This window comes from Vipera berus, assembly GCF_964194415.1.
Source record: "Vipera berus genome assembly, chromosome: Z".
NCBI classification, from domain to species: Eukaryota; Metazoa; Chordata; class Lepidosauria; order Squamata; family Viperidae; genus Vipera; species Vipera berus.
Genome location: NC_138205.1, coordinates 49,648,378 through 49,676,015, shown reverse-complemented (window position 1 = coordinate 49,676,015; position 27,638 = coordinate 49,648,378). Strand labels below are relative to the sequence as shown.

The 27,638-nt window shown below is 38.3% G+C and overlaps 2 protein-coding genes across 10 annotated transcripts in view; one reads left to right on the top strand and one right to left on the bottom strand.

Annotated features, from left to right (window-relative positions):
- The first annotated feature begins 464 nt into the window (after positions 1-464).
- On the top strand, positions 465-6,892 carry RNF113A (ring finger protein 113A). 3 transcript variants are annotated; one of them, XM_081344801.1, is made up of 10 exons: positions 465-719; positions 1,454-1,530; positions 1,627-1,731; positions 2,137-2,244; positions 2,757-2,866; positions 3,433-3,539; positions 3,651-3,740; positions 4,552-4,645; positions 4,917-5,023; positions 6,704-6,892. In XM_081344801.1, exons 1-10 carry the CDS (start codon positions 620-622, stop codon positions 6,772-6,774), a joined length of 969 nt encoding a protein of 322 aa, XP_081200927.1. In that variant the 5' UTR covers positions 465-619; the 3' UTR covers positions 6,775-6,892. The 3 variants fall into 3 exon arrangements, with proteins under 3 accessions (XP_081200927.1, XP_081200929.1, XP_081200928.1); XM_081344803.1 differs by lacking the exon at positions 465-719 and adding an exon at positions 747-851; XM_081344802.1 differs by lacking the exon at positions 465-719 and adding an exon at positions 827-979.
- Positions 6,893-6,932: 40 nt separating this feature from the next.
- STRADA (STE20 related adaptor alpha) overlaps positions 6,933-27,638 on the bottom strand; it is a 29,322-nt gene continuing 8,616 nt past the window's right edge. For 4 of the 7 annotated variants that reach the window (XM_081344794.1, XM_081344796.1, XM_081344795.1 and 1 more), the window contains exons 4-13: positions 25,693-25,721; positions 21,919-22,021; positions 16,366-16,487; positions 15,858-15,966; positions 14,649-14,772; positions 14,376-14,547; positions 13,953-14,057; positions 13,549-13,790; positions 10,590-10,632; positions 6,933-8,198 (exon numbers count right to left, since the gene is read on the bottom strand). In XM_081344794.1, the coding sequence (XP_081200920.1) occupies positions 8,046-8,198; positions 10,590-10,632; positions 13,549-13,790; positions 13,953-14,057; positions 14,376-14,547; positions 14,649-14,772; positions 15,858-15,966; positions 16,366-16,487; positions 21,919-22,021; positions 25,693-25,721 (1,202 nt within the window). In that variant the 3' untranslated portion in view covers positions 6,933-8,045. Of the gene's footprint in view, positions 8,199-10,589; positions 10,633-13,548; positions 13,791-13,952; positions 14,058-14,375; positions 14,548-14,648; positions 14,773-15,857; positions 15,967-16,365; positions 16,488-18,458; positions 18,687-21,918; positions 22,022-25,692; positions 25,722-27,638 lie in introns of those variants that run through there. The other 3 variants (XM_081344798.1, XM_081344799.1, XM_081344800.1) reach the window with 2 other exon arrangements.

Below are 27,638 nucleotides of genomic sequence, written 5' to 3'. Positions count from 1 at the left end.
CTTGGTTGCTCTTCTCTGTACTCTTTCCATACAGGGGATCAGGAGCACTGTTTGATTCTTTCTGTTCCTTCTGGGTGAGTGATTCCAGTTGGCTTTGCTGAGACAGCTTGCTGAGATTGGGAAATACTGTTCCAGAGCATCTGTAAAATTCTCAGATAAAGAAACATCAAAATAAATTTTCATCTGAGCCTCTTCTGAACTGTTAGAAGAGTTGTTTACTTTATCTTGGGGCTTCTCCTGAATCTTGCCTTGCGCGCAACTCAGATCCTGAGTACAGATCATTCGGACAACCAGTCAGTGGCTGAAATTGCTGTCATTTAGAGATCACGTATGTCCTTACTTGGGGCAGCAGAAACGTTACGTTTTCTGCTTATTTTAAAGAGTGGGACATGCCGTTGCCCAAGGTAGCGAAGGAAAACGGCAGAATCACCAACCCCAAGTGAACTCGGAAGTTTCAAAATGTGCTACTCTAAGAGGTAGATGTCTATAAGGCATTGCATGACAGCGAAGGATAGAGCGCCGCCTGCCCAGGCGGAAGGGCGGCCCGTACTCGCGGGGAAGAGGAGGGGACGAATCGAGCGCGCTTCGGAGTCCTGCTTCCGTGAAGGATTTGATCACCATGGCAGAGGCTCAGCCTGTTTGTAGCTTCCTCTTCAAAAAGCGTCGCTCCGCGCCCGGGAGGGCCCAACGTAAGAGGCCGAGCAGCGACCAGGAGCCCGGTGAGAAGCACAGCCCGTCACTGCATTCAGTCTCCAAATATATTTGCGGCGGGATAGTGACGCGGCGGGTGGGCCGCGGTCAGCTTGTGCCCTGAAATCTCATGCGAAAGCCACGGATCCTGAACAAATGGAGTAAGAGGTTATGTCGCTTTGGGGATAAGAGTCGTTGTAAAAGCGTTGCCTCGCCTTTCCATGACAACTCGGCATGCATGTCTCTTTCCCCGAAAAAGAAGCAGCTTTCCCGCTGGATCTTCCCAAGGGTACTAGCTCGTCCCTCAATGTATAAACATGTGGTTTTCTTTCATCCCTGTCATTGCGCTTTTATTATTTGATACTTTGGGTGTGTTAGAGTGGATTGGCAAGATTAGATATCCCAAGCCTTATCAGTTACTTTCCTCCCTTTTAAAATTGGGTAAATTAGTAAAAGATACCATAGTTTTAACTGTGTTCCATATGGAAATGCACATTGTATTGTTCTCATTAGTCTTAAATTGCTGTAAAGAGAGTGAACAACTACCCTGGTTGTCTTTTATGGGAATAGAGCAGAAGTACAGTCTCAGGTTGTGGAAAAAAATGTTTGGCTTTGTTTATATGAATTTGAACTTCTTGTAACTGAATATAAGGATCTTTTTGCTAAGAACAAGTTTGGAATCTAGAGAGGCAGCTGCACTCTGCTAGTGTTCCCTGTTTAATATATTATTTTCCAATGCTGTACGATTTCCATCTACTTAAAGGTAGCAGCAGTGATGAAGGCAGCACTGTAGTCAGGAAGGAGAGACGAAAGGAAGTTTCCAATCCCATGATTCAGAAGGTGATGTATACTGCCTATCAAGTCTCCCAAGTATATATGGATTGCCTCTTGAATATTTATTGATATGATAGTCTCATTCACTCTCTCGTCTTCCAGACGAAGAAAAGTATGAAGACAAAGACTTCCTATGGGTCAAGCAGTAGCGATGATGATAACAAACCTGGAGGAATTGGAATTGCATATAAATCAACGCGATCTGCGGTATGAATATCCTTAAAATATTGTCAGCTGTAGTAGATTGGTAAGAGTTTTGTTTCCCAACAATTAAACAAGTGCAAGAAAACTTGGGTTAGTGTTAATGGGTTTTCACAAGATCTTTGCTAACATCTGGTGACCATTTTAAAAATTTTGTAACTTGGATGATACATACTTGTACAAAGTGAGATTGCCATTTGGCTTCATTGTTTGAATCAAGAGCATCTCATTTTACTCTTCTTAACTGCTATTAGAATTTTTATTTTTAAAAAAAGAACTAAATCATGTAACTCTGAAATTTAACTATTCATCTGCTAGAGTGTAGCTTTTTGGTAATAAATTTAATTATGTTAAAAAAAAGCTGAGGTTCATTTTCTTTTCTGGCCTACTAATAGAGTTTTCATATTTCAGAAACCTGTGGGTCCAGAGGACATGGGTGCAACAGCTGTATATGAACTGGACACAGAGAAAGACAAAGATGCCCAAGCCATTTTTGAACGTAGCCAGCAAATACAGAAGGTAGGTATCTAGACAATTGTCTCCATTTTTTCTTTGCTTGAAATCTTTATGTACTGACAAACAAGTAATGGGTAGAAATGTCATACTGGTTATCTGTGTTGATGTTGAATATTTTTTCTTTAGTATTTCTTCTGCTTAGAAGTATACTACCAGGATTTTCAGATGATTTGTGTCGTGTCTGTCATCTCTTTAATCTTGTTTATACTTTTATTTTTATTTCCATTTTTCACTATGTTTCAGTTGTTATTGTTCCGATTTTACCTGGTATCTGTCTCGTGTGGAAGCCTGAAAGAGATTAATCTCCTTTAATGAGTAGCATAGCAGACAGATAGATCTCTGGACTTGCAGAAAATAGAATGTTTCTTCTTCATCATTTTGAAGCATGCACAGTTCATTTATTTATGATTGATTTAATTTGTATAGCCTCCTATCTCACCTATATGACTCTAGGTCACTCAAAACAGTAGATGATCATATGAATTGCCTTGCCACTGATTTTTTTTTCTGTTCAGGAACTTCAAGGAAAGGAAGATGATAAGATATATCGAGGGATTAATAATTATCAAAAGTATGTAAAGCCAAAAGATACATCCATGGGAAATGCTTCTTCAGGCATGGTAAGGTAAGGAGAAAATGTAATGTTCATTCCAAGAAAAAGCATATGTATTTAGCTACCCAAGAATGCATTTTATGCTATATGAAAATTTGTCAGTTTATTTCATTTTTCTGTCTGCTGATTATTTGTTCTCAGTTTGAAATGGACCATGATATCTTAAGAAGTCTTTTATTAACCTGATAGTTTACTTTTAACAGCTTTCTAATATTTGTAAGAATGAGCTTCACATTCTAAGAAGAAACTTGATGTTTCCAGTTTTAAACACATGAATGTAAATGTGAAACCTAGAGATTTCCTGAAAATGTTGCAGAAGGGGTAACCTACATGACTTTCTAGTATGTTAAACTATGTTGTAAGATGGGAGATCACATTTTTGTGTGTGATGACCCTATTCAAAAGTGTCCTTTTGTCTGAAAAAAGTGAATCTGTGTTGTCAGACTAATTGTTCACCAAACCATTGTAGTCTCCCTCAAATCTTATTACTTTGGTGGCATTTGTGTATTGCTATAGGCGCAACCAATTTTAGCGCTTACAGTCATTTCATCTTTTCTTGTTTTTGTTGTTTATTTCAGGAAGGGACCAATCCGAGCCCCAGAACATCTCAGGGCCACTGTGAGATGGGATTACCAGCCTGATATATGTAAAGACTACAAGGAAACTGGGTTTTGTGGCTTTGGAGGTAAATGAGTTCTTCATATACTTTCTGATTATTTATTGATTTTTATTGATTGATAGCAGAACAGAAATTGTTGACATCATTGTTAAGTGTCCTTTTTTTTCTTCCCTACAGATAGCTGTAAATTTCTGCATGACCGATCAGATTATAAGCATGGGTGGCAAATTGAGCGGGAACTGGATGAGGGACGCTATGGACTTAATGGTGTGAGCAATCAATCCCCTTTCTTCCAGTGTTCAGCAAATGTAACTTATGATGAAAATAATGTCTTTCAAATTCATATGTGATATGACAAATAGCAGATGCAAGATTGGGTTGAGTTGATCAAATATAGGAATGATCTCTGAGAAAAAAATGTTTCCTTCTATTGAACACTGGTGTCTGTGTGTGAATGTAGTTGTAGAGTTTGAGTATATATGTGCAGTGGGGACTGAAAGTTATATGTGTGCATTCATATTGATTGAAAATGAAAACATTTGGAAGAATCTATGTAGGGCAGATACACATTTCTCATGTTTTAATAGGAACTTTAATAAAAGATTTCAGGTTTTTAAACTCATAATTAAATATAAATTTTGTAGCACAACTGCATAACCATATTAGTATTCTCTGGCATCTTGATGGATTATAATGTTTTCAGAGTATCAATTTTCAGATAACTTCAAGAGCTATGGTCAGCTCTGAACTGTTTTTCTTTGAGCATATGGGCTGCCTTGAATTAGAACAGTTGCCTTACATGTGTAATTTATATCAACTATTTTGATAGCCTATCATGGCAATAAGAAGTATATTCTCAGCAGAGGACCAATATGTGCCTTCCTTCTTCATGTGAGAATTGTAGGAGGGAATAGAAGCAACTGTCTTGCGTGATTATTTTAGTAAAATTATTTTTATCCGACTTGTTAACGTTGCCCCTTTTGGCAAGAACAACTCCCTACATGGAGTTGGTAGAAGATAAATCATATATCATTGTACTTAGCAGTACAATTTAGCAGGTACTTTTTCTTTTGTTCAGATGATGAAAATTATGAAGTAAGTAGTGATGAAGATGAACTGCCTTTCAAGTGTTTTATTTGCAGAAACTCCTTCAAGAATCCTGTGGTAACCAAGTAAGATTATCTTTTCGCTTTAATATTGCAGTTTTGAAATTGACGTCATTACCATCTATACAATCACATGTAAAGAAATACCCTAGTATTTTCATATAATTTACTATCTTAAAAATATTGATGGCCCTAAAGAGATCCTGATGCTGTTCTTAAGAAATGTAAATTTAAAGTGACTAAAATGTAAGATTTTCTTGAAAATGAAATAACTCCACCAAAAAATAAAAATGCTAGTTCTCTGCTAACCTGCAGCAATTGTCTTATGTTGTCTTAGGTGTAAGCATTACTTTTGTGAAAATTGTGCCCTACAACATTATCGCAAATCTCAGCGATGTTATGTATGTGACAAACAGACTAATGGCGTCTTCAATCCAGCCAAAGGTATTTAGCCCATATTTCATTTTTAACTAGAGGGGTGGAGAGTGACTTGATTTTATGACTTTTTTATGTCAGACATTAAGAGAGTGCTACAGTTGTTAAGTGAATGCTGCAGTCATTAAGTGAACCTGTGGGGGAATTGTGCAGCTGGTGTCCAAACAGTCGGAGATACTGAGATGAGTTTTATATAAATAAATGTATTTTCAGTAAATAAGATAGGCAAACAGAAGCATCATCAGGTAAATCAACACAGCAGGAACATCATGAGGTAAATCAGAGCGCACATACAACAGTGGGAAACAAGAAAATTCCCCCTTCACTCACATCAACCAATCACAGCTCAGATTCCCTCATGCAGTGACCAGTGTTCTTATTCATAGTCCAGTTCTTCACTGCTCCCGCTTTTCTAAGGAGCAATTTTGCTAAAACCTGGAAATAAACACTGGTTTCTGGAAAAAGAGTCATCAATCAGTCATGTGACTACAGACTGCAAACGGCTATAAATGTGGATCAGGTAGCCAATGTTGGAACTTTGAAACTGAGTCATTAGTAGCTTTGAGGGGGAGGAGTCTGTCATAATTTTGTATAGTCACTAAGGGACAAACCTATACAAACAAAATATGAAAATATTTTCTAATTATAGAAATTGTATACTTTATATATTTAACTTTTAGAAGCGTGTATGTGTATGTACCATATGTAAAATGTATTATCAAAAATTTTGGAAAAAGCCTTCAGATTTCTGTATTTCTCAATCATGACATAGAAATAGGTTTAGGAGCAGGTTTGCATAGACATTTGCACGAGCACAAGGGACAGATTAATAGGAGAGACCATCTCCACATTCTTTAAAAATAACTCTGGTCACTGACTGTAATAAATGATTTGATGTGATTTATTTCAGTCAGGACACATATTAAAGATAACAAATGCTATTTTCCATACTAAGATACAAGGCAGATAATAGTGAAATTAATTTTGACTCTCAAGTCATGGGTGTCCAGCCTTTTGGCTTGCCTGGGCCATATTGAGTGAAGAATTTTCTTGGGTTACATATAAAATTTATAGTTAATGCATATAAATCATGTTGAAGGTTTATGATCTTATGGAGCCACATTACTAGCTGTCCAGGGCTACATATATCTCAAAGGCTGGACAGTCCTGGTCTAAGTGAACATTAAGTAGTATAGCTAGATGCTGTTCCAAATAATTGCTAAATCGGATAAACCAGCACTTTGGGTTGCTAATGTAGGCAAACTCAATTTTAATAATGTATTTTTATGAATATTTGCTTGAAAGGATCTTTAAAACATTTTTTCCTCTTCTGGGGGAAGAACAGTCCCCACAGGTTCATTATTGTAAACCTATTTGAAAAAGAGGATTAGGAAATACAAAAGCTAGTCTTACTTAAATATCAGCCATACTATTTTAAATGCACATCGCTCTTGAGAACTAATTCAATATGAATTTGACTCTTAAGAATGTTAGAATTACATCTCCAAATCTATGGAAAGTCTGCCTAACTCATTCAGTCATTTTTTTTCTGCGTAGGGAATTGTATCAAATACATAAGTTCAGTTTTGTCTCCCATCCTGGGCTGTGTTCAACAGAATATAGAGGAATAATTTGTATGGATCATGTTGTGAAATATTACTTTTTTCATCTTGGATTTTTGTTTTACAGAATTGTTAACAAAACTGGAAAGGCATAAGGCTGAAGAAAGTCTCCCTGAAGATGCTGGAGAGCAAGAATAGCATTTTTAAAAGCATTTTCATGTCTTACATCCTTACATAACGTGATTGCAAAATAAATAATTTATAGAAAAATAAGTTGATCCATCGTCCTTTGTGCTTTGACATACATTCCAAACAACTTTACTGACCAAGATATATTTATATTACAGATAGTAAAGAACATTATTAAAACAAAGCAATTAATTATTTTTTATTTCTTATATATATTAGAAAGGGGGAAAAACAAAAATTCAACAAAGAGAACAAAAAAGTGTACAAAACATCAGCACAAAAACTTTGTATTTCTGAAAGTTAAAGGAAATAGTTCTTCCTGTGCCCGAACAACTTCTGTATTCTAAAAGGAAGTAACTAGCAGAAATAAAATCGGCTGAACATCTCTTATATTGCTTCTTACATCTCCAACTGGTCTTTTGAGGCATGGTATAAAAGAAAGAGTCCAAGACATTTCAGACAGTCCAAAGTTATCTTGTGATTATAAGTTTTATTTAAAGTCTCTTATTTATTGGGGACTGTATTAATTCCAAACTCTGTAATTAAGTAATTCTACTATGTTACCTTTCATATTTCAATGGCAAATATATCAATTGGGCTTACTAGCCTAATTTAGAGGCTTCTATTTTGTTTTAATTACAGGGAGTTCATAAACAGCAGCATTTATTGAAGAACATTGTGAAAATGCAGAAATCTTTTATTGGCAAGAAAACTAATTATCAAATACATCTTAAGACATGAGTACTTAAAATCTGCAATGCTACAGCTTGCCAGAAAAGATTTGGCTCAATGTTTCATTGAACAACAATGATTAAGAAAGTATATAGAAGAATGAAAGATTACTACACAATTAGGGACAATTCACTACAGGAAGGAATGCCAAAGAAAATACCTTTGTTAGATACAAATTAAAGGTGTCTTCATATTCTAACCCTATGTCAATAGGGTTACTTGCTGCTATTAAGCAATTCTAAGTAGAATTTTATTGGGATTCTTTTTAAAAGAAGTGCATGGCACTCAGTTCCTTGGATCTGGTTTGATTAAAAAACAACTGAGCCATGTTCCTTTGACTAAAAACTGTCATTATCTCTTAGCATATATGTTATTTTTTTGTCTTGGAACCAGAATTCAATACAATATTGTTAATTTTTTCCTCCCAAAGTCCAGGCTTCATTTCAATGCATATGTCAGCTAGGTCAACTTCCTAAGAAAGACAAACTGCAGTGTAATCAGCAGATTACTTTGTAAAAAATATTTTACAATGTTCCTCTATTGGTAACCTAGAATTCCCAGTCATCCATCTCAAGCTGCTCCATGTTGGAAGCCAATCCAAATAGATGGCTAGGATCTTGTGTCTGCATCCCTTCAAAACTGGTAATTGGCATGACAGGATATAGCAGTTCTGGAAGCGCTTCAGATGCCCGATGTTTGATCTGGAAAATGGAAAAGTACTAGAATTAAAAACAAAACAATGTGATTGGATACAATTTAACTCAGTCCATATTTATGTACAACTCCACTACACAGTGTCACTTTTAAAATATAGGTAGTCCTTGTATAAACCCACAACTGAACTCAGAATCTTGGTTGTTAAGCAAAAAGCATTAAGCCTGACATTACGTGACTGCCTATATGATGGCTTTGCTCAACAACCACAATCCTGGCATTTCCAGTTGTGGTCATTAAGCAATCCTACAGGTTCTGAAGTAGACAAGAGTCCCAGTTATGGAACATGGGATGCTTGAGTGGGTGAGACCCTGAGAAGTGCCACCCAGGGCTGAAAAATTTCCCTGCTGAAATCGAAACAGAATTTTCAGCCCGAGCAAAGAAATATTAGTCCGTAGCCTGTGCTGAGGTTCTCCCACCTGCCTGAGGCACCCTACGTTGCTACCTTTACCACACCACCTTTCCATTCTGCTTGTATTTCAGCTTCCATTTGTTTATAGGACCTAGCTACCAAAGGATGCACAGAAGGAAATGTCTTTGGTGGAATGCAGGAACAGAACTTGGTGAATATCTGATCACCCCACCAAAGGAGGTCAGCTCTCCTTGGGGTTTGGAAATAAGTCCTTCAGAGTTCAGATCATCAGGATTTCAGCTCTATTTCTCTACCCCTTATAAGGCATTTAACTCCTCTTGGCAGACATCTTTTTCAGCCAGCCCCAAGAGGTGAGAAGGAATTCTTTTGACAGGTGGCAGCAGCATGCAATCCTCCCTGTTGGCTTCTCCACTGATTTAAGATTGTAAGTGCAAACAGATTGATAAACACCTCATCACAATCACATAACTCTGGAGGAGGGAGAGGTGTGACATTTTATATAAATACCCTTTCCAAGGCCATCAAGGACTACTTGTCTCTGGATGTTCTTTGCACATTCAGGAATAGGAGATAATTTAGCATCCTAATTATGTTGATAATCACTGAATAAATAAAGCAGAATTTTACCCCTCATCCTCTCATAACTACTGAAAAAAATAGAGGGGTTTCATCTTTTCTTAGTGACTTCGAGTAGCATCTTTTTGCTGAGAATGCTAGATTACATTACAAATGTGTACTAAACAACAGGTTGTTGAAAACCAAAGACACTTTAGCTCTTGGAAATTCTGCCAAACTCTTGTGGTTTGGGTACAGTCAGATAGAATCAAACCTTTTTGATTGTTGTGAGTTTAGGTTGAGGAGAAAATCTGCAAAGACCTTTGGGGAGGGATGAAAGGATGGCATACTAGTTTTTACTCTTCTGCACAGCCTGCCATTCTTCCCAGTGCTTTCCTTACCTCCATTCCTGAAAGAGCAGAGGGAAATGGGCCAATTGGATATGTTACATCTGAAACCAAGGACAGTCTGTCCTCTTCCTCAGGCCTTTCCTAAAATCTTCCTGTTAGTAATCCCCAAAACCATTTTTGAAAGAAAGAGGCATGACTGGTCCTTCTCTCAAATGGAACATAAATATTTCAATCCAGATTCAGGTCACTAGAAACTAGCTGTTCTGTACCAGAATGTAAAATTTTATAAGAACCAAAGACTAAACTTAGCCCCTATTTCCATCCCCTACAGAAACTCAACAGACAATAAAGACTCGATGATGGAATTTCCAAAATTCTAGATCTCCAAAAAGCTTGCATTTTTACAAATGCAAAAAGGCACAATTCTGCAAGAGCATAATTCTTATTTTAAAATTATCTGGGTATTGCTGCCCACTGCCCCAAATCAGCAAAAGCTGACTTCCAAACATAGACATCTGGCCCACAATATGCCCAACGTCATGATTATGGAAAAGAAAAAAGTCTGGTTCATTGATATTGCAATACCAGGTGATGCACGAATTGAAGAGAAAAAGCTAGAAAAAATAACAAAGTATCGTGATTTGCAAATTAAAGTTGAGGGACTATGGAGAAGAAATAAATAGCTATGCCAATATTAATAGGAGCCCTTGGAGCAATACCCAAAGGGCTGACTAAATACATGGACATTTTGAACTTATTAGACCTGAATATCCCAACTTTGCAAAAAAAACGCCTTACTCGGAACTGCCTATATACTCAAAAGGCTACCTTAGTAGCTCTTAAATCAATAATACTAATAGTATTAGTAGTAGTAGTAAAAGTAGTAGTAGTAATAGTAATAACTCCCAGACTGTAAATTGAATATTAACCATAATAATGCAAATTAAATTCAAAATTTCAAAACAGAATTTCATACTGTTTTATGTATTTACAGAAATAGTTCCAAAGCAGCAGTACATTCTTGTCTCTCCTACTTAGACTCCACCAACACAAGGGTGAGAAAAGGATAAAATATGTCAAGGCAAGTGGTTGAAACCTACCTGTTTGAAAAAAGAATGGTTCAGCAATGCATTTGCACTTGGCCTGTGTATGAAAAAAATGAGAGGTTTTACACCAGCATGTAAAAGATGCAGAGATTGGAGAAAGGCCAGAAATTTCTCTCAGAATATATATAAGATCCAAATATAAAAAAATACGGCTGAGAGAGAGAAAAATGCCAGCATCAAAAGCCAGGATACTGATTTTGCAATGGAGTTTTTCCATGGCAGGCATGCCTACTTTTTTTTTTTTGCACGAATGTTTCTGAGTTTTTCCAGGAAGAAAAGAAGTTGGGCTGTTGGTTCAGGGAAAAACAAAATAAGACACCTCCTTCAGTTTTGGAAAGCCAGTGTTATGCTCTATAGCAGCTGTTACCTGGCAGTATGTTATTTGCCCTCAATCAGTAGAATGAATAAAAGGGTATTCTCTAAGGCAGATGATATCATGAGAGCCCTTCATTCAAGCTCACATGTTGAGTGGAGAAGCAACTGTTTTCCCTAAACATAAAGTTAGAGCTTGCTGGAGATTTTTGTCCAGACACTGGAGGAAAAGTGAGATTTAACCCTCATCCTCTGCTGGAAGTGACCTGACCAATTTTACTATGCAAAATAAGGAATAAGTCACCTCTGAGCCAGGCACATTAGCATAAACCCATAGATCATATAAGATAAGAGATTCATGTTGAATGGAGGCAAACAGGTAGTTTATCTAATTACCAAGCAACCTCATTTGCAGAGGGACTCATTTGAAAATTCTACGAGTGGGACAAAATATCATGCATAGAGTGCTTTTGCACATCTAATTTCAGCAAGCTAATAACAGTAGAATTTTCCCTCTGGAAAATGAAGTTTTGGGCTAATTTCAGGAAACAAGACATCACTATGTTGTTTGGTTCCTTTGTGATATACTAATATTTATTTTTCTCTTTGAATCTTTTGTTAAAATTATTCATAAAGGAAATAAGACTGTTTTGGCATAGGGCCTGGATATCTGAGGGATCACCTATCCTCAATTGTTTCTCCCCATCTAATACATTCCAGAATAGTGGATGCATTCCAGGTTGCCTCTAATAAATATTGTCATCTTGTGGGAACAAGGAAGCCTGTCTTCTCTGTTGTGGTCCCCACCCTATGGACAGAATTCTCTCAGAAATGCAGCCAGTGCCTCTGTTATGGGGTTCTGAAAAGCTCTGAAGACCCATGGTTAATGTGTTTCTGGGGGCCCTATTGTGGCTTTTGCCACTGTCGTGACTGTTTCAGTCTGGGCTGCCTAAATTGGTGCAGGTTTTCAAGTATTGTTTTCGTTCTTGGATTTTGCTCACTGAGCAGATGCAAAAAAAAATAAATAAAAATAATAAATGGGGGGGGGACTCTGTATTCATGCTGTTTTGATTACTTCGGTATATGCATGGACATTTTTAGTGGAGTTATACACTGATATCATTGTTAATGCTTTTTGCTGCAAAATCTATAAGCCTGTTGATTTGACAATTTACTGCAATTCTAGATCCTTTAATTGTAAAAGTGATCCTTTTTTCAATTCATGGTGATGATTTTTGTTACTGTTGGTGCTGTTGAGCTAAAATGAGTTTTTAAAGATATGAGTGCAGGCAATTCAGATTTTGAAGTTTTTTGGGTGGGCTCTTCTGAATTCCAACCAACAACATATTGTCCTTTGCTAATGCAGCAAGATTTTTTAGTGGGGAGGAAAAGCCTATTTTTTTTAAAAAGGGGGAAAGTAATTTTTAAAATACTTTTGAAGTAATTTCTATCTGAATGAACTGCTGAGTCCATTTTCTGCCAAGCTGATTATTATTCTAGTTTGCCTTAGAGGAAGCTGAAAGAAATGTAGGAAATTAAAATATATTTTTTAAAAAAACATAAATCCTAACCCTTTTAAAAATCTTTTCAATAAACATACCCTGAGGAATATGATGCTTTAAAGTTCTTTGAGGTAACAATAAACTGCATCAATTTTTTCTAAAGGAAATATGTTAAAGCTTTAAAAATAATTTCTTTGGTTGATTTTTTTTTACAAGTTGGTTAGTTGGCAGCACCATGGACTATAATGTCATATAAACTTGCCACCACATGAAAAGCAATGAGCCAAAGGGCTTATTTTGCATTTCCATTTTTCTACCATTGCTGAAACAATCAGAAAAAAGGTTTTCTCTTTACCTGCATCACTAATCTGAACCTGCTTTTTCATTGTTCAAGTTCTTTAACTGACAAATGTATATGTTCATTGATATTTTCATCATTGATTCCAACAGCAACTAATTCCACGAACATATAACATGTTTAATCATCCCAAACCATTCAAAGCCTGCTCATTTGGCATGGAGAAATTGATTTAACAGGGAGATAATAGTTACATGTTTTGCAACAATTATTATTATTATTACTTATGGGAGCACCTGCTGCTGGCGTCAACTTCCCTTCGTCCTGTGCGCTCCCACAGAGAGGGCCTCCTCAGGGTGCCGTCGGTCAGAGAGTGTCAGCTGACGGCCCCCAGGGGGAGAGCATTCTCTGTGGGCACGCCAGCCCTTTGGAATCAATTACCGGTTGAGCTCCGGATGGCTCCCAACCTTCGCTCTTTCCGCTGTGATCTGAAAACTTACTTATTTGAACAAGCCGGCCTGGTCTAATGGGTTTGGGGTATTTTTAATTTGTAATTTGTAATTATTTATTGTTAGGGCTAGATTAATTTAATCTTATTTTAATTTTTGTATGTTGTATTTTATTGCCCTGTACATCGCCCTGAGTCCTTCGGGAGAAGGGCGGTATAGAAATAAAATAAATAAATAAATAAATAAATTATTATTGTTGTTGTTGTTATTTCATATTATGCTTCCAAGTACCACTGAATGCTGTGGAATATTTTAGCTCTGACTTTAGCTGCACTACTTCACAGTTACCAACAGATTATCATATCCTCTGAATCTCACTCTTTTCACTATACCTCAAGTCTGGGTTCCTTTGCAAGCACTGTTCTACAAAGTTGTGAAAATATGATGAGAAGGTACGATGGTAAGGATGCAGTGCAGCTTCACCATTAGAGGCTCTAGTATTGCTGGCAGCCATGCCTTCTCCAAGACTACTGCTAGCTCCAGAGCGTGATGGCTTCATAGTCAGCTCCTCTGGAGGAATAGTAGTTGTGTCTAGTAGACAAGGTACAGTTCCATTGAGTTTCTCCAAAAGCATCTGAAGCATGAGAACAAAAAGTATGGTGAAAAATATCACACTACTGTAGAGCAGTTAGTGTTATAATTCTAGGGGCCTTGCTGTCATATAATAATTCTAGTGGTTTTGCTGTCATATATACAGTCAGGGACTGAATTGAAAGGGAAACAGAAAATCTCTTACCTGTGTTGCAGGCATATCTTTGAATGGGACATGGCCATTTGCTAGCTCACAGGCTGTTATTCCTACACTATAGATATCAGATTTTGCATCATAACCTTGCAAGTTCTAAAATCAGAAAAGCAAAACAGTATTGAATTTCAAATGTTATTCAATGAAATTGAAAAATAGACAAGCATATCACAATTACCCCCAAATCAATCCATTCATCAATCAGACAATGCTTTTGTTGCAGCATCAATGTCAGAAAAAAGGGTTCCTTAAGAATGAAGAAAACATATTGAAACTTCTACAGTCAGAATACCAAGTAATTTTAGAAAGTCATTATCTGAAGCTGTTCAGAAATAAATTGTAAAATAGGTGGTGAAAACTTATGCCATGCACATTTAAAGGCTGAGAAACATGATACCAAGAAAACTAACATACCTGCTGCAAGACCTCTGGACTAAGCCACGGTAAAACTTTGATGCTAAATTTGGGGAAATCATGAACTACTTTGAGACGCTGACCATGGCTGATCATGCTGAGGTTACTGCGCAAGCCAGAAAGATACACTTTTCCATCTGCAGAAATCAGGATATGACTGGCTTTCACACTCCTGCATGCAAAAAGGACAGAGAGAAAACAGCCACAAACCCCCACCTATCCAAACTGGAAATGATTCTTTTACTAGTTAACATTTGCAATGATCTTTCTTACCTATGAACATAACCCATATGGTGTATATAATCAAGAGCTTTCAATACCCCTTGAAGGATGTAAGCCATAGCTAGTTCACTCATACCATCCATAAAATGTGTACGTATTATATCTTTAGCAGAACCTTTAAAAAACAGAATGAATACAATATTATGATTTGATACAGTTATTGCTAAGCACATTGGTTTGTGCTTAAATTGTAAGCCGCCCTGAGTCTTCGGAGAAGGGCGGGATATAAATGGGATTAAAATAAAAAATAAAATAAAATCTTAATAGATGTATCTTCTATTTATAAAAATCAAAAAGATGAGAAGCCATTAGATGTGAAATTGTAATTCTACTTCACAAAAGACTTTAAGGTTTCTCATTCTTTATGAAGGCTATTTTCTACATCAGCAATGATGAGAATAAGGAGAGAAACCAGAAATTTCCATAAGGAACAAGAACCAATGGGATTTAAATCTACTACTGGACTAAGTTCAGGAAGACTTAGATTCACCTACTTAATTATGAATTCGTGAATTTGGACCAGTCACTATTGTCCTAACATTACTGTTCAGAGTAATTTTTCAAATCAAAAGGAGGTCTGAAATGAGGTCCTTAGAAAACATGTAACATATATATTTAATCATTTAGTATGATAATTAGAATATATTTTTCCTGGAAAGTTCATGTGCAGAATTCTCCCAAGTATAGATGAAAATGGAGGAGCTGCAGTTGTCCTTAATGGATTTTCCTTCTCCATACTGACAACAGAAGAATTCATCTCGTTTCCCTCAATCTAACCTCCTATTGTCAACATAATTCACAACCAGAACCTTCTTAGTTTGGATTACCAAAAAGTGACTTGGTATCTCAGTAATAGAGGGCATTCTGCTTTTGCTTGCACTGCTTTAGAAATATCTGTATTTTAAAATACTTTCCATTTTTTTTATCTGCTATCAATGTACATTAATTTGAATTTACTCAGTGAATAACTAGTTCAATAATAAATTCTAAAACACAAATTGACTTAAAAATCATTGTAACTGTCTATGTTTAGGCAGGTAATGCAAAATTAATATATGGAATAGAAACACAGCTTTATGGGTCTTTAATATTATTTTAATGTTGCAACTAATTATTATTACTGCCTGAATATGCATTCATTACATCATAAAAACAAATCCTATATGAAAGAGCAGGAAGTCCTTTCCTAATCTTACTTACCATATGCCATGAATGATGTAACAACCCATAGTTCATTGTCAGCTATGAAGGCTGCTTTATATGGCACTAAATTAGGGTGGCTGAAGAATTTTGAGACATGAAGCTCACCCTGAAACCAAAATGTAACAAGATATTCTTGGAAAATCAGACTTGTAAGATATGGAATAAGATATGACAATCCAGAGTGAATTAAATAATAATGATTAGCTACAAAATATAGTATTCTGTTAATAATGTAATTTATTCATTCAGATTTTAAGCTGGCAATCACAATTCGTGGAGACTTTAGTGACTAACAGCAGAGGCAGGAAGTACTACTGAAAGGAATAAAATACTATTATACTTTTTTCTGGTAATATCAAATTGCCCCCTGTGGGAACAGAATATAGGACCAAATGGGCTTCAGTCATAATAATTCTTATATTCTACTGTACAATTGTCATATATTAATCTGGGTAAGAACTAAGGAACACACCAAACAAATGTGGCACATGATTGCTAATTTTACCTGTAAAAATGCTACCATCTCATTGGTGCAGGCTTCTAAGTTGACTCTCCGGACAGTGACAAATTCCCCACTTGGTTTATATTGTGCCAGATTCACAGTCATTAATTCCTCAAAACCTTTTCCTGAAAAAAATATGTAGTATCTTTACAATACTAGTTCAACCAAAATGAGACATGTAACATTTTTTAGGATTTATCCATTTTGAAGGTTTTAGTTATAGTAGAATTCAGGGAAGTCATCTCCATAATCTATATTTTAAAGCTGCATTTCTTCAATCACTTTTTTGCTAATAAATTAAGGCATTCATTTATATATTAATACTTTAATGTGTTGATTTTAGTTAATAAGGTAAATCAACAAATGGAGAATAAAACAATTTTTCAATACTTAGTTGTCCACTTCTTTCCCCTATTTATTTCTTCTTTTAGCTTGGGGGTCACCTATTCTTCATACAAGTTTTCTTTAAAAAAACAATTTTATTTTATTCAAAATATTAAAACACAAAATCCAATATAAAAAACTGAGCAGAGACAAAATAAAACAAAAACACTGAAAAATGTGAATTAAAAAAAGGACAAAAATAGATTATCTCTGACAAATCTATTGCAACAATAATAGCTTGCAAAGATCCCTTGCAAAATTTATAAACCTCTACATCTATCTGCAACCCAAGTGATCTGTCATATATACGTGAAAGAAAAAAAGTTAACAGGTTAAACAACGTTAAAATTCAAAGCACTCTGTTCACAATGTTATTGTAATTTACTCATAGAAAGCCTACATGGTTTCTTATTTACTACAAATCCCCCCAATAATTATCTCTCAGTCCAAGTTCAAATCCCTTGTTTGCTTAATAGTAAAACCTTTCTTTAAGTTTTTAACTGGGGATTTTCCCAACAATTGCATCGCATTTCCAAAGTTCCTAAGTCTCTACTATAAATATCTCTGCAACATCCATTGTTGAATAATTATTGTTGGCAACATTATATCATTCCAAATTCTATGATATAATTCAGAGATGTTCTAATAGCTAGTTTTCCTTTCCCTTAGAAATCTACAATCTAAATATAAAATCAGTTTATATCTTTTGAATATTTTCTTTGGTCCATTTAAAGAAAATTTTAAGCTCTGTCATTAGAGCTTCAGGCCAGAGGAGCTGCTCAGGATCAAGTGGAGGGCTGCCACCATTCCATGATCACAGGAAGGGCCTCCTCATGATGGTCACCCCTCCAGGGCGACTTTTGACCCTTTTCAAGGTCCTCCGAGGAAGAAAAATAGGACGGCGGGGAGAGGGTTCTTCCTGTATGTCTGCAGGCGCCACATGCGCAAACCGGAAGCCAAAGGTGAGTGCTCCTAATCTCAGCTTGTTACCTGTATAAAAGACACCTGTCCACAGAAACAATCGATCAGATTCCAAACTCTCCACCATGGCCAAGACCAACGAGCTGTCCAAGGATGTCAGGGACAACATTGTACATCTACTCAAGGCTGGAATGGGCCACAAGAATGGGCTACAAGACTATCGCCAAGCAGCTTGGTAAGAAGGTGACAACAGTTGGTGTGATTATTCGCAAATGGAAGAAACACAAAATAACTGTCATTCTCCATTGCTCTGGGGCTCCATGCAAGATCTCACCTCGTGAAGTTTCAGTGATCATGAGAACGGTGAGGAATCAGCCCAGAACTACAAGGGAGGATCTTGACAATGATCTCAAGGCAGCTGGGACCATATTCACCAAGAAAACAATTAGTAGCATACTATGCTGTGAAGGACTGAAATCCTGCAGCAAACGCAAGGCCCCCCAGCTCAAGAAAGCACATGTACAGGCCCATCTGAAGTCTGCCAATGAATATCTGAATGATTCAGAGGAGAACTGGTTGAAAGTGTTGTGGTCAGATGAGACCAAAATTGAGCTCTTTGGCATCAACTCAACTCACTGTGTTTGGAGGAAGAGGAATGCTGCCTGTGACCCCAAAACACCATCCCCACCGTCAAACATGGAAGTGGAAACATTATGCTTTGGGGGTGTTTTTCTGCTAAGGGGACAGGACGACTTCATCACATCAAGAGGACAATGGACGGGGCCACGTACCGTCAAATCTTGGGTAGAGAATCTCCTTCCCTCAGCCAGGTAATTGAAAATGGTTTGTGGATGGTATTCCAGCATGACAATGACCCAAATACATGGCCAGGGCAACAAAGGAGTGCCTCAAGAAGAAGCACATTAAGGTCCTTAACCTCATAGAAAATCTGTGGAGGGAGCTGAAGGTTTGAGCAGCCACAACTTTCATGACTTGGAGAGGATCTGCAAAGAGGAGTGGGACAAAATCTCTCCTGAGATGTGTGCAAACCTGGTGGCCAACTACAAGAAATGCCTGATCTCTGTGATTGCCATCAAGGGTGTTGCCACCAAGTACTAAGTCATGTTTTGCAAAGGGGTCAAATACTTATTTCACTCATTAAAGTGCAAATCAATGTATAACTTTTTTGAAATGCATTTTTCTGGATTTTTTTGCTATTATTCTGTTTTTCACTGTTAAAATAAACCTCCCATTACAATTATGGACTGATCATTTCTTTGTCAGTGGGCAAATGTACAAAATCAGCAGGGCATCAAATAATTTTTCCCCTCAGTGTATCTGACAAAAAAGTTAGGTTTTTTTGTTAAAAAAACCCATTAACTAGTGTTTGGAAGTGGACTCCATCATGTCTTAAAAAGTGTATATTATTACAATCTTAAACTGTACTATAAATTGACCTCAGTTTTTTAAAAAAAGTAAATAACATTATACAAAATTATAAAATGAATACAAATTTAAATTCTGAGGAAGATATTTTCTTTCTTAGTGATAATATGTACATATTTACACATAGGTTTTGAAATAGTTGAAAGTATGATGAGAAAGAAGAGATCACAGGTTATTATTTGACAAAGGCCAAATATTAGGCGCTGATATTAAATATAATAAAAGGCCTTAAAACTCCATACAAATATATCCACACATATAATTGAAATGTGCGCTCTATAAATAACCAACATAAAAATCATTATGGATGGAATTTAGAGAAAATAGGGAAGTGCAGGGTTGAAAACAACATCTAATTTTGCAGTAAAACTTTATGAATGAAGATAGCAATTCATTAAAGTTAACTATGCTGGTAAAAAGAAACAATTTTTTTTTCTGATTCTGCCACCCCATCAGAGTAGGCTCATTTCCATCCCTACCTTTCTTCTTTCCTTCCTTTCTTCCCTCCCTTTGTCCCTTCCTTCCTTCCCTCCCTCTCTCCCACTGTCCCTACCTTTCTTCTTTCCTTCCTTCCTTCCTTCCTTGTTTTTTTTCCTTTTAACTTGATCGTATTTGAAGAAATTCTTTTTATTCCTCCACCAACCTTGGTTCATTCTTAGCAGTTCACAATTCTGGGCTTCTTCTTTTGTCACCTTTTTGTTTTTCCAGTTCTTCCCTAAGATTTTTGGGTCGCTTCTTCTCTTCTTTTCTCCTTCATTCTCGAGCAATTGTGCTTTCAACGACTCCAACTCCCCCACACCACATCACCCGTCTCCTTTACCCATTATTTCCTCTTGCTACCAGGCACTCTCGGTTTAGGAAAACCGCTTTCTGAAGTCCAATATAGGGAGGTATCAGACACAGTCATGCTTCCGTTGCAGTTGCCCGAAATTGGGCTTATTTTGCTTCTATAAAGATCATTCTTTTCCACGCAGGCTTTGACTGCCTCAGAAGGCACGAGGGACCTTGCTCCTTATCTGAGACACACAGAGGGAGGCCAGAAATCCACCCTCAGACGGCAGCGTTGGGGTGGGGGCAGAGCCTGGGGCTGGCGCCCAACAGCCTCCTTGGGGATGCACCCGTTGGAAAAAGACGGCAGCGGCCACACGGAAGACAGGCGCGGCGCTGAGGCGATGGACAGAACGCGGTCTGGGAGGATGCAGCGTCTCCACAGCCTCACTTTGGAGGGGACTCGCTACCCACCTGCCTGCCTGCCTCTGCGTCTCCTTCCCCAGGCGCTTCACGTCTAGCTCTATGGCAGGCCTGCAAGGGGCGATGGGAGATGAGCGGGTGCAGGGCCAATTAGGAGCCCTGCTAGGGGGCAATGCCGCATGAAGAGAGAGAGAGAGAGAATGGAAGTGCAAGTGCCTCTCTCTGCAAATGGTGGAGGACTGGGAGCCGTAGTTGAAGGCTGAAATGCCTTCAGCTGTAACTGCTAGCATGTGTTTGTGTGTGTGTGTGTGTGTGTGTGTGTGTGTGTGTGTGTGTGTGAGCAGGGATCAATGCTGTTTTCCAGGTGATAAGTGCTTCTTCGGGGCTCAGCAGACACACCAGTATCAGTGCTGCTTTCCAGGTGATTGGTGCTTATTCAGGGCTCAGAAGCTCCAGCTGCAACCTGGCGCTGATCCTGGCAGCCCCAAAGAAGGGCCAATCAGCTGCAAAGCGGTGCTGATCCTGGCGCTTGAGCCCTGGCAACCCCGAAGATGCACCGATCAGCTGCACAGCGGCGCTGATCGTGGCGCTTCCGCTGAGCCCTGAAGAAGGGCCGAACAGCTGGAAAGCGGCACTGATCGTGGTGCTTCCGCTGAGCCCTGACAGCCCCGAAGAAGGGCCGAACAGCTGGAAAGCGGCACTGATCCCGGTGCTTGAGCCCCGAAGAAACGCTGATCAGCTGCAAAGTGGCGCTGATCCTGGCGCTTGAGCCCTGGCAGCCACAGCGCCGGGCCACAACCTCCCTCAGCCTTCGGGAGCTCTCTGTGGACTGGAGCCCATCGGCAGAGGTCAGGGCCAGTAGTACGGAGTCACCAGCTTATTGGCGTGTACAGCCGGCCCCAACCTCCGCCGATGGGCTCCAGTCCACACAGAGCTCCCGGCGGGTCGATGCAGCAAGGCCGGTGCATGGGCGTGACATGGGGGGGGAGGAGGAGGAAGGCAATGCCGTGTACCACCAGCCCGGTGCTCGCATACCACCAGTGGTACGTATACCACCAGTTGAAAAGCCCTGGTATAAAACACCAAGACACAAACTAAGCAACATGATATATGCAGTACAATGCGATAGACATGTGCAGATCTATACATTGAGAAAATAAAACAATCACTTCATACATACATGGCGCAACACAGGAGAACAAACCCATCAGGACAAGATTCAGAATCTATCTGCATTTAAAAGACTCTCTGTTGAAGAGAGAAAGGTCCACATTTTGGACAGAGGTTTGATTTAAAAGAGGGGTCAAAGAGGCCATCTATCTCAAAATTGAACAGCCCTCTTTCAACAGTGGGGGAAGGATATGACATCATTTATCTCTAGTCTACAACACAGTCCTTTCAGCAGTTCCATTCCCCAGCATCCAGTCAGAACTAAAGAAGTTTCTTGGATGAGAAGCAAAACGTCTTCAAACAAAAACAAGAAAATCCAGTTGCCTCTAGAAAAAGCACCTTTTGAGACAACCATGACCTGGATGACTGAGAATCTCCGTAGACATTTATCTAAACTTGTTTTCAGATTTATCACACATTTGGGATTACAGGGGCCAACATTACCTATTATGGTCAGTAACTCATAACAACTGATGTCAGGCAGGTAAGTGCTCATGGTGTCCCTCTTTGGGGAAGATGTTATTGACTCTGAACTTGCCTCATTGGTCTAGAAGATAAAAAATAAGATATAGAAAAATATTATAAAATCTGTAAAACAATATTGTATATATTTGGCACTATTTGTATCAGTAAAGAGAAATGGAAAACATATCCTTTGCTGAAAGTGGTATCATCTCTAAAGCATAATTTTGGAAAGGACTATCCAGTTGTAAAATGCTATCCAAGTCTTTATACAATTGGCTGTATTTCTTGCTGAATCTGTCACAAGCAGCATTTGTTCATCTACAAAATTATGTTACTTCTAAATACACACACACATCTTTATTATTGCTCAAAACATGCAATTCAATATTTCTAAGTATATATTTACAATCCAGGGGTTGATATAGTACAGGGGTAGGCAATCTTGGCTCTTTTATGACTCGTGGACTATGCTGGCTCAGGAATTTGGGGAGTTTAAGTTCACAAGTTATAAAAGAGCCAAGGTTGCCTAGCCCTGACATAGTATATAGCCTTTCTTGCACCTGGCCATCTAGTGTTGTTGCTGATCTATCCTCCAATTCCCTTCTTCCCGTAGCCATTGCTGTGTATCACGATCCGGTGATATGCGTGTCTTTCTGTTATCACCCTGCTCTCCTTCCTCCGTTGTGTCCATTTGTTGCCCCCGTCCTCTGTTATTCACTCGTCGATCGTGTCCTTCCCAGCTGGTCTTTGCATGCAAATGCATGCACGTGTTGCAGCACCCCTCCTCCCTGTCTTGCTCGGCCAATGGGATTTATTGATGGATCACCCCTCGCTTTGCTCTGCTGTGCGATCTCGGCATGTCGTTTTTTGTCTTGCTCCTCTTCCTCCTTGCGAGTTGTGCCACTCTCATCTCGTCGTCCTTGCATCACTCTATCTTCATCCATTTGCAGAATACCCTCCTATCTTTGGGCAGCACACATCCATCAACCTCACCACCCTGCCGCTCCTGCTTGTCACCTGTCATGGTCGATCCCATTTCCTCTGGGTGTCCCCGGTCCATCCATATGTGTATTGGACACGGAGTTGTGTGTGTGTGTGTGTGTATGTATGTGTGTATGTGTGTGTGTGTATATATATATATATATCTCCAAAATGCTATATTCATTATATTTTCTTTGCAATACAACAGAAAAAAAAATAAACTGTTTTCTTTTAATCTCTCTCCCTTTTTTTGAAAAGCACAATATATATTGCGTGAAGAAAAATATAATAACAATACTTTATTTTAAAAAGAAAGGAAAATACTAGAAAGGAAAACTTGCAAGCAGAACAGGAAATCAGGTTTTAGAGCAGAACAGATATTGTCTAAAAGCTCAGTTTAATAGGTTTACTCAAAGTTTACTGAATTCAATAAGGCTTAATCTGGTAAGTATATGTTCAATTCCATCTTAAAACTCTTCTAAGATGCAGTACTCACACTAAACAAATATAATTCAACTTTTGTGCTGCACAAAATAATAGACATAGCATGGTGTTATTTAGAGGAATATAACTTCCAGCAAATCTATTAGGTCTCACAAAACATCATAAACTAATTTCTAAATTGCCACATGAAAAAAATAACTGCTTGAAAAAGTCTATTCATGCAGAAGAAAACTACTGAATATGTTTTACAAACATATTAAAAATCTGAAATTAAAATTTTACTTTTGATATAATTCCTCCAAATAAATCAAATTATGTTGTTCCCCAAGGATTTCAACACTGGATCATTTTTGGTGTAAAATGGCAAACAAGCAAAATAATTTCAAGTGTCAGCTTTTTATTATAAATTTGGCTGAATTTATATTTTGATAAAACTTGTTTGGAAAACATGATGTGGTAAAAATGACTAATGCGTTGAAATACCAGATCAAAAGCTAGGGGGAAAAATGATACACATTTGCAATTTTTAGGATTGGGCAAATGCTACTTCAGCATTATCTTGCCATTCTCTCCCCCCCACCACCATTTTTTTCCTATAATTATAATTCCCTCACCTAGATTTTTCTATCGGTTCCATTATTTCTTATAGCAAGATCTCTTTAGTCTTCTTGACACATTAAAATGTTCAGACACTTTCAATTTTGTGTCAATTTTATTTTACCCAGCATCATTTTTGTCCTCATTAAGTTTTCTGTTGTTGCTACCAGCTAACAATTTTGTTTTATTTTGTCTCTCCTTGATAATCATCTTTTTCTATAGCACTGCTAGACTTTTTGAACAGCATCCCTTCTTTCCTACAGACACTTCCTTGTTTGAGGTTTCCGTGAATGAACTTTATTTTCCTCTAGTTCAGGGGTCTCAAACTCAATTTCATTGAGGGCCGCATCAGCATTGCAGTTGCCCTCAGGGGGCCGGGTGGGTATGGCCAGGGTGGGTGTGGCCTACTGGGTGGGCATGGCTAAAGTGCGTATGGCCTACTGGGTGGGCATGGCCAGCTCTACATCGTTTGCATCAAGGGTGCCTATGGGGGCCTGGGCAGGAGTGGGACAGATCTGGGGGTCTCTGGCAGGAGGAGGGTCTCTGGGCCAGGGCCAAGGCAGTGGGGGCCGTTCCCTCACTGTTTCCAGGATGGCTTTGTGGGCCACATGAAACCACTTCGCGGGCCGGATCTGGCCCCCGGGCCTTGTGTTTGACATGTCTGCTCTAGTTTAAGCTTCTTCTTTTTATCACTTGTGGTGGACATGTGATAAAGCAAAGAAATATTGGAGTAGATTTCATATTCTAATACAGAAGATTCTTAAAGTTAATATAAAGATAAAACCAGAAACCTTTGGGGGGGAGGTTTTAATGGAAAGACTTGGGGGATTTTTTTTGAACTTTGATGTTATATATGTTGATGGCAGCAAGACTGCTGTATGCACAAAAATGGAAGGACGCTTCAATCCCCACAATGGACGAATGGCTGCAGAAGTCGATGAAGTTAGCAGAGACAGCTAAATTCCATACATACCATGGAAGATTTCTCTTAAAAAAAATGTCTTTCAGAAACTGAAGTTATCAAGATTGAAACTGATAGATGCTTTATCCTCAACACTTTGAATTTTTATTGATGACATCTCTACAGCTTATCACTGATGAAAGAATAATAATGACTGAAAACAAGGCAGCTGATGGCTTTATTATAAACAATTAAGTGATACTAAACTGAATGTTGATTTCTCCCGTATAACTTTATATCACGTATTTAAGAAGAAACCTACTTGAAATCAATGGAATTTCTGAGAAGGCAAATCTGAAGTTGCACCATAATCTCTTAAATATTCTATGTAATTGTTCATAAATGCACAAGTACTATTCCTAACTATTAGCAAACATGAGTTTTTCTGAATCTGGCCAGAATTATGAAAAGTTACAGTAATTTGTCTGGGCATGCCTTATTTAGATTTGAGTTTGAGTTTTTATTACTTTTTTAAGACCAGATCAACTATTACTCTTTTATTTTACTTTTTAAACAAGCATTACACCAATTATCAACATAAAGAAGACCTCATCAGATTAGTCATTTGAGAATCCAAGATTTTTGACCAAAATAAAATACGTATGCCAATCACCACAACGTTATTTCCAGGGTGAAATCTTGTATCCACACATATAAAGCTAAAACATTTGATGTATAAATAAGATAAAATAAATTTAAAATGTCTACAAAGAATAGAATAAATTTCCATGCAATAAACCACAACATCACAGCCTATGAAAGGCACTTACTTTTCTCCGAGAATCACCCGGAGGCTGCTCTGAAGCAAAGAAATTTATAATTCAACTTTGTTTTTTAAAACAGATACTCATTAAAAATAAACTTGAAACAATTCATAAACAAGTAAAAATAACCTCAAAATATCTGGTTCCAAATTAACATCTGTGATCAAAAACAGTAAATTCTTGAAAAATATGTAACTGTTATGTGTGTATGTATTTATGTATACAAAATATACATATATGCACATCTGTATATACGTGTGGGTGGGTGTATAGGAAAGTGGAGAGACTGTCTACAGAAAATACTTGTTTTTTCTTCCCATCCCACCCAATTCACAGAATGTAGAAATTAAAGAGAAAAGAGACTTCCCAGAGAGTAAGCTGTTTGCTTTACTACACATTGAGAGCAATGTGATTGCGCAAGTAGCAGGAAAGAGTCAGGTAAAGAGATTGTCTGCAGAATTTGCTTCCCCTAACCCCACCCCCCAAACAGCAGAGAGATTGAAGAAAAATAGATGAAGCTATTTGCATAGTGCACCCATAGTTCCAACTCCAGGTTGCCAGCCCGATTACATTGCTTTTGATGTGCAACAGTGTAAAAAGCTTATCATACTTATCTTGAAATCTTTTTCTCCCCAAACTCTTTCAGGCAGGTGAGTGGGGGAAAATCACGCAAAGGAGAAATTGCCTAAAGAAATCACTTGCTTTTGTTCTACCCCCCACTCCCCAGAGCACAGCATTCAATGTATTGAAGAGCAAACTGCTTATTTTCTTACAATCCCTTTCTCTCCTCTCTCTCTACTCTGCAAAAGGAGGAAAAAAAGCATAGGTCAGATACAAAACTATATGTACAGCCTGTAATGGTGATCACAATGGTGACCTTGGTGGAGCAGTGGGCTAATGCCTCCTTAAGTTACACCAGCTGCCTGCAATTAGTGCAGGTTCGCATCCCACCAGGCTCAAGGTTGACTCAGCCTTCCATCCTTCCGAGGTAGGTAAAATGAGGACCCAGATTGTTGGGGGCAATTAAGCTGACTTTGTAATAATGCTGCTTGGGGTGTGTGTGAAAGCCCTAATAAGCAGGCATATACATAGAATGAAGGCTACTGCTAAGCTTGTAAGCCGCCCTGAGTCTTCGGAGAAGGGCGGGATATAAATGGAATAAAAATAAAAATAAATAAAATAAATAAATAAAATAAATGTCACTGAGGATGCTATGAAGATCTTGAATGGGCTATAAAGTTCTTTTTCCAATACCATAACTTTGAATGATTGAAGAACAAGTCAGTAAATGACAACTCTACACACACACACACACACACACACACGTCTTTCCCTGAAAGTAAGGCCTACCCTGAAAATAAGCCCTAGCTTGATTTTTTGGGGGTGGGTCTAATATAAGCCCTACCACAAAAATAAGCTCTAGTTTTGGGGTGAGGCACACACCTAAAAATCAAGCTAGGGTGGGGTTGTGGGGCTGCCCCATGCGCCCTGCCCCCACTTACCTTGCAGCCAGGCCTCTACTTGCCGGCCCACTTCTTCTGGCCCACTTCTTTTGCGGAGGTCTTCTGCTGCCAGGCCTGTTTTTCGCAGTCAAAGGCCTTTCTGGAAGGCCTCTGTAGCTAAGAATTGAGCTATGGATTCAATCCATAGCTTGGTTCTGCAAGACCTATGCAGCCGAGGACTGAACTATGGACTGAATCCATAGCTCGGTACTCGGCTGCATAGGCCTTCCAGAAAGGCCTGACTGCAAAATGCAGGCCAGAGCTCCATTCCCAGCTGCAGAAGGAAGCTGCTCCTTTGGCTGCAGAAGTAGGCCAGCTGGGCAGGGCTGTCGCTGCCAGAGGTGAATATAAAGACATTCTCCAAAAATAAGACCTGGTGCTTCTTTTGGAAACAAGGTATATACACATATATACACACCTCACATTTTATCTCCCATAAAGCACACATAT

Coding starts and splice junctions, on each gene's coding strand:
- RNF113A (XM_081344801.1), top strand. CDS start 620: ATGGCAGAGGCTCAGCCTGTTTGTAGCTTCCTCTTCAAAAAGCGTCGC. Junction 2,867..3,432: donor GCTTCTTCAGGCATGGTAAG/GTAAGGAGAAAA, acceptor TGTTTATTTCAG/GAAGGGACCAATCCGAGCCC. Junction 3,741..4,551: donor GGGACGCTATGGACTTAATG/GTGTGAGCAATC, acceptor TCTTTTGTTCAG/ATGATGAAAATTATGAAGTA.